Source organism: Mesitornis unicolor, unplaced genomic scaffold (genome assembly GCF_000695765.1).
Source record: "Mesitornis unicolor isolate BGI_N332 unplaced genomic scaffold, ASM69576v1 scaffold29224, whole genome shotgun sequence".
Taxonomy (NCBI): Eukaryota; Metazoa; Chordata; class Aves; order Mesitornithiformes; family Mesitornithidae; genus Mesitornis; species Mesitornis unicolor.
This window is the reverse complement of record NW_010178824.1, coordinates 22,031-34,149: the sequence shown is the minus strand read 5'-3', so window position 1 is coordinate 34,149 and position 12,119 is coordinate 22,031. Positions and strand designations below refer to the sequence as shown.

Sequence of the window (12,119 nt, the reverse complement as noted above, 5' to 3'; positions counted from 1 at the left end):
ATCTGTCAGCTGAATTAATCCCACTTTCTCCTCTTTTAAAAACTACATTAAAACAGCCAGACATCACCTTGTAACTCCAAGGTCATATGGTGTTATCATGTGTGATGGGGAAGGTCAATATTTGACTTAAGCAAGTAGAAGCCTGTACTTTTCAAAATCACTTTTGCATGATTTTTATAATTGACTTGGATGTAACCAGCAAGGTCAACTGCACACAAGTACTGCAGCAGTAACAGTAATGAGATAACAGTACTTTGTGTTGTACGTTTTACCTCATCCAGGCTTACTGTGGAACAGTAAAGTAGCCAGGAGAGATGTGTGAAAGGCCTCTGGAGAGGAAAAAACAGGCCTCACACTGAACAGTGACAAGCACTGTATTATAGCAGCATGCAGCTTAAAAACAAAAATAAAGGAAAAGAAAACATAAATAAAACTTAGTTGAAGAGGAAAGGCCAAATTTAGACTACCTCGCCATTATCAATAATTTGTTCAACAAACATACTTGATTTTTGCTTCCTTCTCAATTGCCTTTAAAAGCTTTTATACTAATTTGATTTAGAGAGTCAAACAAAAGGTTATATCCAATTTCTACTGCAGTAACTTCCTGTTACTTGCTGCAAAATGAGATAAACACCATCAGTTAGGAAGTGCACTTTGTTATGTTAAAAATCAGAACTTGTTTTTCCTAGTCTGGGATGAATCCTGAAGCTTGTGAAGAACTAAAACTGATTTTTGTGGGACTACTGTACTAACTGATTTTGGGATTGATGTTTTGGCGTACAAAATGAGAGTAGCAAGAGAGGAGCATTAAATGTCTACAGCTTTTTCCCGTTAAACCATATTAGGAAGAAAACTACACTGCTACTTCAACTACAGCAATGAACTTCTAAAGCTCTGGTTTTATTTCCTTCATGTAATTGCAGGCATTTACCGTACCTGGTAACAGAAGCGCCAACTGTGCCTTTTCTATCAGCTTCCACAATTATTCTGTTTTTGGATAACTGCTCTTGAATAAGAATTACTTTCTCTACACCTTTAACAATGAAATAGCCACCTATTCAACAGAAAGAAAGATTCTGCATGTCAGTACTGTTGCACCTTACTTGCCTCCTTCAATATGCCCTTGAACGTAAATTATTAGAAAGTAAACAGTAAGTACACAAAGGACAAAACAGGGGTATAAATTCTCCCCTAAAAGAGTACAGAACAATCTCTGTGTAGAACCTATGATAACTACAAAAATGTTCCACTACACTACACAGAACTTTTTCTAGGCTCACACATAGTATTTGAGATCTAAGACTTTATTTGGGAAGTACTCAGACAGAAAGAACTCACAGGCAGACCAAAAACTCTAAAGCTGTGAAAAAACCCAAACCTGTATGGTAACCATACTTATTAAAAGAAGTTGTAGAACTGTTAGTTCTACAAATTAGGTAAAAATATTGCCTGAAAGAGAGTATAACATAAGGACATCAAAAAAGAACTGGCCACATCAGATGCTTGGTATCAAATGAAGAGAATAAGGCTTCTGTAATTACTGACTTGTTCTCTCCAGCAATCCAGGGAGAAATTTCTCTTGCATTACTTTAAAAAATGTATTTTAATGCCCTTGTTGTATCTAAGACAATATAAGGAAACTACACATGAGCAATGTTAGCTTCCTCTCTTAAATTGTAGCTGTCTATTAATGCTCTTTCAGTAGAGCATGTCACGTCACTGTATCTTGCCACCACAAGAAAGCATAGCGCACGTCCACTGCATGCTTCAAAGGCAGCAGATTAAAACTAAGTAAGTTGCTTGTTATAACCCTTCATCTTCTCTCTACATTTCAAATATTACCATGTAACATTTTATTCTTTCTTTACAAAAGGCAGCAAATGAGTTCCCGCTCTGGAGGACACCATCATACTCTGCTTTCCCCTGATCCACCACATTTTCATGAACAAACTCCAACTCTGTTCCCATATCGCTGTAGAACACTATATACACTTATGAACTTTCTCAAAATTCTGATGTGTTGTTTTTGTGGTTGACAAATCCATCCACATATACAAACAATCCATGCTGTCAATGATTTCTTACTATTTTCAAAAGCCTGCTGATTTCTTTTAGTTACAAGCATACACTTGAAAAGTTGCCACAAGGACTTCACAGTGACAGGAAATATACCAATGGAGTATTTCTTTGCTGAAAAAGATTAAAAACTAAAGGCACAGATGGGAACAAGAAAAAAGAATATGAGTGCAAATGTACCTGGATCTAAAGGACATTCGTTAAGTTTGGCAAATTCTGCTGGAGTTTTCCCAGTAAGAACACAATTGGAGCTACGCAGCATTATTGGCATTCTGTAAGGAAACCAGGCACACTTTTACTTTAGATCCAGATAGAAAAATATGAGCAGTTCAATTCAGAACAAAAACCATGCTGAACAAACTGTAGAAAACACGTTTCAGGTAATTAGAACACATGCAAGCTATGAACAGCAGATTTTTCCTTTAATACCACCTTACTTCACTGAACATGTAGTTTGACAACATTTTTCTTTGCCTACAGCACACACCATGATGTAATTCAAAGGACTCAAGTTTAGATGGTCTTTTAAAAACTTTTATTTTCTTAAGGAATGACTTAGAACAATGAACTACAGCTACAGAAGCTTAGTTTTGTCAATCATTGCTGTGTATCACGTTCTAATAACACGGTTAAAGTGTATTTTTTTATATGAAAGGTTAAACTATCACTACGAGTGTAGCTCCTTAAGTATCTATCTTCTCTTTCCTGCCAGTAAGATGCACAGTCACACAGTAAACAATCTCTGCACTGACCTTCAAAGCCAGCAGGGTTGATCTTTAAGAAACCCTGTTTACAAAAGACAGACATCTTTATTGCCTCCAAAATGAAATTTCACTTTCAATAAATGCTAGAACTGGCAGGTATTTTGCCTTTTTTGCATGGTTAAGGGCTTGTTTTGCTCCCTAAGGTACATTATTTTTTCTTTAAGAAATTAGGTGTCCTCAACAATACTAATAACTTCAAGTCATTTTACAGCCTTTAGAAGCATAAAATCAGCAAAAAATCCTCAACATCTCTCCAAAAAGCTCAGCCTTGGCTCTAAATCAAATCAATTTTAAAAAAGAGCAGAATCTCATACAGAAGTAGTAATGCTTGCTTTACTGGTTTTGCCATTCACCTTCCACAGACCTAACTCTACATACTATGTATGGAAGCGTATTGAGTTTGTGTGGCGGGGTTTTGGTAGCAGGGAATGGGCTACAGGGGTGGCTCCCATGAGAAGCTGCTAGAAGCTTCCCCACTCCAAGCTGGACCTGCCTCTGGTCAAGGCCAAGCCAATCAGAGCGTCTCTGTGTTAACGTATTTAAGAGGAGCGCAGCACATGGAAGAAGACAGTGTGGCCCTGGCCCTGGGCAGGGCTCAGAAGGCCATGACTCTGTGGAAAGCCCACACTAGAGCATAGGTTCCTGAAGGACTGCACGGAAGAAACTCACACTGGAGCAGTTTGTGAAGAACTGCAGCCTGTGTGAAGGCCTCACATTGGATAATTTCACGAAGGACTGTCTTCCATGGGAGGGACCCCACGCTGGAGCAGGGGCAGAGCGTGAGGAGTCCTCACTCTGAGGGAGCATCAGGAGTCCTCTCCCCCTGAGGAGTAAGGAACAGCAGAAACAATTGGTGATAAACTGACCACAACCCCCATTCCTCATGCCCCTGCATCAGTGGGGGGGAGGAGGTAGAAAAATTGGGACCAAAGTTGAGCCTGGGAAGAAGGGAGGGATGGGGGAAGGTGTTTTTAATATTTGCTTGTATTTCTCATTATTGTACTCTGATTTGATTGGTAACAAATTAAATTGACTTTTCCTCCAAGTTGACTCTGTTTTGCCTGTGACCATAATTAGAGAGTGATTCCTCCCTGTTCTTGTCTCGACCCGTCAGCCTTCATTAAATTTCTCCCCATCCCACCATGGGAAGGAGTGAGTGCGCAGCTATGTGATGCTTAGATGCCAGCTGGGCCTAAACCACAACAGAAAGACTTCAGCAATTTGGCTACAAAGCAAACATGACAGTTTTCATTTTGCAATAATGTGATTTGCAGTTCTAGTATTCTTTTATGTATTTCCCTCTTTGATTTTATGTCAGTACAAACACAGACAGTATCCATCCTTCTTTGGAAGGATACAGATTTACAAAAGCTTTAGCAAAACAAAAATCTTGGAACCTAACAATCTCATCCTGTACAGCTGTTCATTAAAATTTGCCTGCTCACTGTTTCTTTTAACAAGGAAGCAAGGTTAGTTTACATTTGTTTTGCAGTAAAACTCTTCCCAACACAGCAGCAAATGAAAACTAATACCACAAGCTTGACATATGGTATCTTACCTGCCAATGGGTAATGCATTGCGTATGATCCTCTGGCTTCCTCGTGTATATTCAATGTCCACTGTAATTGGGGCAGAATAAGTCATGTCTCTTAGGCGGCACTAAAAGGAGAACAGTCATATCGTTAGATGTTGGCTTACAAGCTGAAGGGTCTCTCTTAAAACATCCCATATTTGCCCTGTCTCCTGTAAGTGCTCACAAAGGAAATCAAGCAAAGCAAAGCTTGACCAAGATCTTCATGGTACCTGAACTAGGTTTGACAGTCTCCTGTTTAAAACGAATAAACACACAAAAATTCAAATACAATTAATATGATGTTTCAAAATCAGCCAGTGGATCTATGTCTTCAGAGGACAACACTGTAGAGCATAACTTCTGAACTTTTTAATTGAGCAAACATGCCTAGTCAGCAAGGCTGACATAAAGACCACATTAGGCCACAGGCTCTGAGAGCAGTGCTCAGCTCACGGACATTTCCATATGAAGACTTTCAACAGTAGAAGAGTTGTGCTGTCGTATAAAGTTGGATAGAAGGGAAACACATGAGAGTAAGAGGCACGCTGCACCACCTCATTAACAGAATGAGAAAATCTTCCTGTGTGGCACCATTTCTGAAGATGACTTACTGAAGGCTCACTACAGTATCACTTCCTGTAAAGATTCCCACAATTTGTTTGCAAATTCCTCAGATAGCAAGAGAAGCAGGATGTACATATCTAGGACATCATATAGCTTGAGGCTCAGTCATTTCTAATCTGATCTTTCTGGTCTGTTCTCCTCAACCTCACCCTCTGACTCTGTTTCTAGCCCTTAAGGCATTGCGTATGTTCACGCAAGACAAAGTTTATTGTATTTGCTGAATGCAACAGAGCAACTCCCAGCAGGTCATTCAGGACCTCACTGAGCATTCTGTACCTTTTTGCTCCAGGATTATAGCTTTATCAGTATTCAGACTTGTACATTTCTGGTTCTGTAGTTTTTCAGTGTATTGTTTATGCATTAATAAAAGGCAATTAAGATTGTGCTGTGCATTGAAGATGCAACTGTATGGAAAAATATGCCTCAGGAATCACTGCAAATCGTATGCTGCTTCTCTCCACATTAAAAAGTAAACCACTTCTCTAGTAATAAAACACTGATATGCACCAGCAGTTTTTGAGCTGTGACTTGTAGGAAACTAGGTCCTACTGTGTTCACAGCAACCTCACTGAATTCCAAAGTAACTGAGAATACTTCCCTTCTAATTACTTTCAATTCATCTGTATGAATAGTTGATGAAACTCCCATGAGGACTGCGTAAGAAGGAGAGTTAGACAGCTTCATTAGTATTACTTCGGGAAAAAAAGGCTTTGGGATTCTTTGTGTGTACTTTGTCCACACAAGACACAGATATGATTCATGATATAAATAAGAATCACGCACTGTAATATTCCAGCATTTGTATTTTTGTATCACTTCTTTGATGTAACTTCTCCTTACATTAGACACTTAGAGATCAAAGACAGGCACGACTTGATCTTCAAGGAAACCAAGGATATAAAACCTCCCACATTTGACTGAAAATAGGGAAAATACTCAAGACTCTTATGAAAATATCATCATTTCAAGTATCTTTGAGGAGGAATTTTATAAGCCTCTAACAGAGAAATGTAATGACACACCATACGGATCCAATCTTTTTGTTTTGGTTTGGGGTTTTTTTGGGTTTTTTTTGTTGTTGTTGGGTGTTTTTGTTGTTGTGGTGGTGGTGGTGTCTGTTTTTTAAATTGCACCCTTGGTTTGATCAGATCAGCATCCTATTTAAGAAAGTAACTGTGGCCTTCACGTGTGTATAACACACTGAAAGAAGAAAAAAAAAACAAAACCAAGAAAATTATGCACTAGCATCAAGCATCAATGAGGACGTATCTGAGATGCAAGAGTAGTTTATTCTAAATTCAAGGTCAATGTGATCTATGAAGCATTTATTTTGCCCTCCTCTGCTTGTACAGTCACTTTGGTCATACAGTAAGCAAGTGTTTTAATACCTGGATTCATGGATAAGAATTGTTGGCCACAATTTTTTGCATAGTTTCATTTATAAATAGAAAATCTTTCCCACTACATTTTGTGCTTGTTCATAACTACTGATTTAAAGTTATCTACACACTTGTGAAATCCAAGAGTCATCCTGTATTACATTTAATTGCATTGTTGATGTCCGAGTTCCTGGCCTCACTTAAAAACTTTCCATTGAGTTAAATGAGATTTGAGTTTGGTCACTAGAGACAGAAGTGTGGCTATGCACAAGAGGCAGCCACTAGATGGCTTTTTTTAGAGTTTCTCCAAAGCACAGAATGTCTTTTGTGACAGAATCTAAAGTGTATCACGTACATTATGTGAAAAAACCCACAACAATCCAACTTCAAATATCAAGTGCATATAGCAAGGAAAAAAAAGGTGTCTGACATGTGAACTGATTTATTAGGTTGTCAGTAGGCTGTATGCAGGCAAATGAGGAAAAAAGGTGCAAGTTCGAAGCTCAGTTCCCATTCTGAGGCCAAAAAGAGGCTGTCAGTAGCTTTGTTGTAGTGGTATATACCTAAAAGCACAGCAGCAGGAGAGAACTACTTCATTCCTGAACAATCTCTGAAGGGAACTGAATGGCTTTAGATACCTGGAAGCAATCCTAAAAGGTCCAAACCTTATCTTAGTTTATTGCATTTTTATATGTACAGAATCTACCTTAACCCCGTCAAAAGCAACAGACTCTGGTTTCAACCACAGCAGCATTTGTTCTCCAATATGCATCTTTATTCCAGAAGTACACAATCCATTTGTTAACCTGCATGCTTACAGCAGTGCAAAGAAGCTAAATAAAGTTACCACAAGGCTAATGCTCTTTTGCAGTTTCTTATAACTTTATCAACTTCAATCTGTTTCTGTTCAAAGTTTTCAAGTTTGCTCTCTGATTCAGACTTAAAAACCATGAGCAAAACACGAAATGCATTCCCAAAAAAGACTGGGAAGGGAAGGAAAGGGAGACTGGAGCAACCTATGGTGCAGACAGTAACTAGGCTAATATTAAAAAACGTTAATAAAAACATCAAAGAACACTACATTGTAGTGTGATGACTTCAGCTCTGTTGTGAGCCATAAAATAAAGCAAGAGAAGAACTTTACACTACTTTCATGGTAAACCAGTCAGATACAGCTACCGTGAAACACTGAATACAGCTATTCACACATGTCAGAAAAAAATAAAAGAAAAAAGTATTTTTACATTTATTACATGATATTTAAATCTCTGAGGTTTCTTTCTACAGTGATGATGGAATGCATTGTATCACCTACTGCTGCATGCATGCACTCAAAATAAAGTTACATGCAGTAACTAACCAAAACATTCCCAAGATCAAACAAACCAGTCAGATGCAAACATAAATACCTCATGAGGTGATACAGGTCGTGTTACGTTGAAGCTTTCTTCCACATCTGGTGTACCCACATAGATATTGAGGTACCTGTAATACAAACAATTTCAAAATGAGCCAAATATTTTTCAGGCAACCTGAAGGAAGCAGAATTGTACATATACTGAAAAATGAAGTCGCTTTGATGTACATTAATTGATTAATAGTGAGCAATGATTCTTCCCAAAGTAACTCATTGTATTTGAGCTATGTTGTAGTTATTTAAAATTAAAACTGAACATGCAATAAACCCCAAGTTGCCTTTACAAATAGACAAGAAGAAACTCCCATCTGTCATTCGAGATTACTAAACTACAGAAAAAGGGTGACATAAGGTATTGTTAACAGCTGGCTACTAAGTCTGCTTCACACGATTAAGCTTTAAATCTTCCCATCTTACAATGCTCCAAATAAGAGAAAATATTCTCCTGATTTATACCCACACAGGTGCCTATAAACATTTTATAGCCAGTAACAAACCCATGAGATAGTATGCATGCTACTACTGACATGGAAATCATTTCACGCTTACTTCAAGTACCACATTGGGTCAGCATCGCTTGTAACTTTTTCATTGGCCTTCATTATTTTCTTTATCTGGAGGGGAGAAAAAATAAAGTAAGATAGAATCATGTACCTTTCTGAGTACTAAGAGCCACTCTCCTCCCACCAAGAAAGCATACCTCTACATTGATGAAGTAGTTGAATGAGTCTATGTGCTGCTTCACAAGTCCTTTCACCTGGAAAATACATGCATGTAGCAAATAAAATTAGCTTCAATAACAATAATCACACAAGACAGAAATCAAGATGTAAATATTTGTAAGTGCTTTTGGATCTGTGCTAAATTCTTTCAGGTGACAAACTTAGGACTACCTGGACGACTGGTCTGATCCTACACTGTACATTTCTCGGTTTACACCAGTGCTGTCATTGTTCAGTCAGAAAAGTAATTCAGTAACTGTAAAAAGGGAACACCCAATAGGCTTTGAAATTCATATAAACAAAGAAAAGCCATTGCAAGTCAAAATCTTTTTTCAGTTTGATGTTATTTTGAAACAATTTTCATCATTTATAGTATAATTGACTATGTGTTCTGCTTGAGAAAAAGTTGTCTGCACCCTCACAGGAGTAGCTGGCATTAAGAAGAATGAGAGGGAAGGCCAATGAGACCGGGGAGAGAGACGGAACAGAAGTGGGGTGTGAAAGACAGAACTCAGTAAGCAAGGAAACAGCCACAGGAAGGCAAGACACTCATAAGAAATCCGAGTTTGATTTGAAGACAGAAGTATCACACGGAATATAAAGAATACTGTGTTCCTCCATGTAATGAGCTGATAAGGCACATTTCAAGGATTCAAGTTTAAAGCATTTAAAACAATCAAAAGAAGGTGGATTATATTAAGTAACATGATATCTGAGATTAAAGGAAAAAACAAAGATTTTGGCTTGAAGGAATACTAAGAGAAGCATTCATTCTGTTAATAATTGGTATTTGCAGAAATAAAAGGTGTAACTGTACCAACAACAGTGCAAAAGCCAGCCTTGAAAAGGAGAGTGCTAGCTGATATTGACAGAAGTGCTTACATGCTCACAGAAGGCTTTACACTTTGAAGCATCCCATGACAACTAACACGTTACAAGATATAAAAATTTCATACAGCAAATAGATGCATTCACATCAATAGGCAACAGTTAATTCTGAAATTATTAGAAAGAAATGTGAAGCTTAGAATGACAAATCCAGCTGCTCAGCGAAGCCTCCATGGGTTAAGGCAAAGGAGGAATGACTTCAGAGCAAAATTCTTCAGATAAGAGTTTCCCTAACTTACAAAAGCATTGCACATCACATGATATAGTCAAGAAAATACTATGGGTTTATTAGTGTCTGGAAATAAGGCTAGTGTTTCTTTCCATTTTTTATAAGGTGATATCAACAGCTTTACTGAAAGAAAACTCCAGTACAGAAACTGTAATGCACAACAGCAGCTTTGTATAACTGTATCGCTGCTGGCATAAACACACCATCATGCAACAGAAAGGCCAGACCACCATCAGCAGCCCTAAAGTAAAGGGCTCACTGGCTGGAAATAATGTGGGATGGACACACTTGGCATAAAGCACACGGTAAATTGCACCTCACAATCAGCAGCCCTCCCTTTTTCACAGTCTCAAGAATTCAGACAATATCACTATAGCTCAGGCTCGTGATGGAAGTTCATGTGGTTGCCAGGAGAGACAAGAAATGGGGCCCCCTTCATTAGGGCCCTGAAGCATCTTCACAGCCCTGAACCAAAGTGAAAACTTACTCAATCCATAGCCAACTTTTGAACCTTGTTTTACTGCCAGGATCAAACACTCAAGGGTGCAACAAAAGGAGAAATGCAGTTATTGAAACTGGGAAGGGAAGGAATTAACAAAATGAGGCTGAAAAGAGCCTTGTTGAAGTGGGTAGCATTTCCAAAGAATGATAAAGGGTGTGGAGGTTGCTGCAATTCCTGGAAGGTACCAGTGCACATCCCAGACTTTACCTGCTGTCTTTATGATACAGTTTTCATGACTGCCTTTCTACTTCCTCACTTCCAACTGTTTGTTAGCCCTGTTATTACAACCAATGGCATTTTATATAGAACTGCGCCTTCAACTAACACCAGATTATAGGAGTAGCACTGAAACTAAGACACTGGTAATCTTTGAGTTCAGTCAAGCTCTGACATTCATGAGGGCCGATATACTCATATTCAAGCTTCTGCAGAATCTAGACCTGCGCTTATATCCTTCCTATGATAAACACAACTACAAACCTAACACCACAGTCTCACATAAAGACCATGAATGGGGTCTCTGCACGTCAGTAAGACTAAAATAATCTGGAAACATCACACCAAATACACAGTTCATTCAGAATGGCCACACAAAAATGCCAACCTCTAAAAGGATGCCTCCTCAAATAAATTTACTGATTAATCAAGCCAGCTATGTAACAAGTTTAACCATAATTGCATGAACTAAAAAAAAAAATCACAAAATCTACACAGAGGGTGAAGAGAGGTATTCCAGGAAACAGCAAAAGCTAGAGAAGGGGGATGCAAAGTTAGAAAGGAGACAGAGTATTCATGCCATGAAATGAGTGCATAACACTAACCTTTAGAAATGCTGGAAGAAGTCTCCATTTTTCCTGAAAACAAAAAACAGTTTGAAGTCAACTTTTAAAGAGTGACCAAACATCTAAGATGCTTGAGCCTCTTCATCTTTTTTTATGACTATTATTTTTGAACGGTAATATTATTTAAAATCAGATCCATTTAGAAGAAAAGACTGCCCAAAGCCAATTTAGAGGAGTGAAAAAATAAAACAAAACCAGGGAGATGACTCAGATCATCTTAGTAAGCCATACGTGCTATGCAATATTTACTCAGATTGCAATGGGACATTGACTTTTCTATAAGTAACTTATGTGAGAATATATATTTCTTAAAGTACATATTTCTTAGAAAATTCCTTACTACCATGTCTTCATTTAAGAACAACTTTTTATGGCCTGTTAACACTGTAAATTATATTCCTAGCAAGAGAAGTCTTGCTACAATTTTTACCTTACAAAATACAGGCAAGAATCTCAGTCCTGGGAGCAGCACTTGCAGACATGAGCTTCTGTAAAGCCTTCCGGGACCCTAGCTCCTACAAAGATCTAGCAAAACTATCTAAACAAAGTACTGACAAGCATAAGTAAATCCAGGATCCTGAAAACTTTTCCCCACTTCTGTTCTTTGGTGATCACAGGGAACGTCATCTCACATCATGCCTTATGTGCTCTCATGGCATGGGGAGCCCACCCCACATTTGGAACGAGAGATGCAGGTGGGTGGCAAAGGTGAGGAAGCCCAGACAGCACAGAATGAGGCTGTATCACTTAGCTCCAGAAAAGAGCGCGCTGTAATATTCACAGACTATCGGCACCTCATAGTTTCACGTTGACACGCAGCATTTCGAAGTACGCTGCAGTGCCGCAGTTGCGCTGTAACGCTGCTCCTCGTGGTGCAGGAGCCCACAGAGGAAATCACGGCAAAACACAGCACCAGGCTCTTTGCGCTCCATTTCAGACGTGCCCTTCCTACCCACAAAGCCCAGTCCAGCCACAGGGCCCTGAAACGCGGCCTTCACCATCACCCCCTCCCTATGCGCGCAGGTAGGTGGTTTCCTTCCACCTCAGCCCAGCCCCGCTTTGGGAGGGCCCAACCCGTGTCGCCCCGTCCTCAGCAGCCGGCC

At 39.0% G+C, this 12,119-nt stretch overlaps 1 protein-coding gene across 2 annotated transcripts in view; it reads right to left on the bottom strand.

Moving 5' to 3' along the window:
• POLR3B (polymerase (RNA) III (DNA directed) polypeptide B) overlaps positions 1-12,119 on the bottom strand; it is a 74,829-nt gene that overhangs the window by 62,609 nt on the left and 101 nt on the right. Inside the window, exons 2-8 of one of the 2 annotated variants that reach the window (XM_010182581.1) lie at positions 10,996-11,054; positions 8,534-8,590; positions 8,383-8,447; positions 7,826-7,901; positions 4,399-4,499; positions 2,257-2,348; positions 937-1,054 (exon numbers count right to left, since the gene is read on the bottom strand). In XM_010182581.1, the coding sequence (XP_010180883.1) occupies positions 937-1,054; positions 2,257-2,348; positions 4,399-4,499; positions 7,826-7,901; positions 8,383-8,447; positions 8,534-8,590; positions 10,996-11,054 (568 nt within the window). The remainder of the gene's footprint in view (positions 1-936; positions 1,055-2,256; positions 2,349-4,398; positions 4,500-7,825; positions 7,902-8,382; positions 8,448-8,533; positions 8,591-10,995; positions 11,055-12,119) is intronic. The other variant, XM_010182582.1, reaches the window with a different exon arrangement.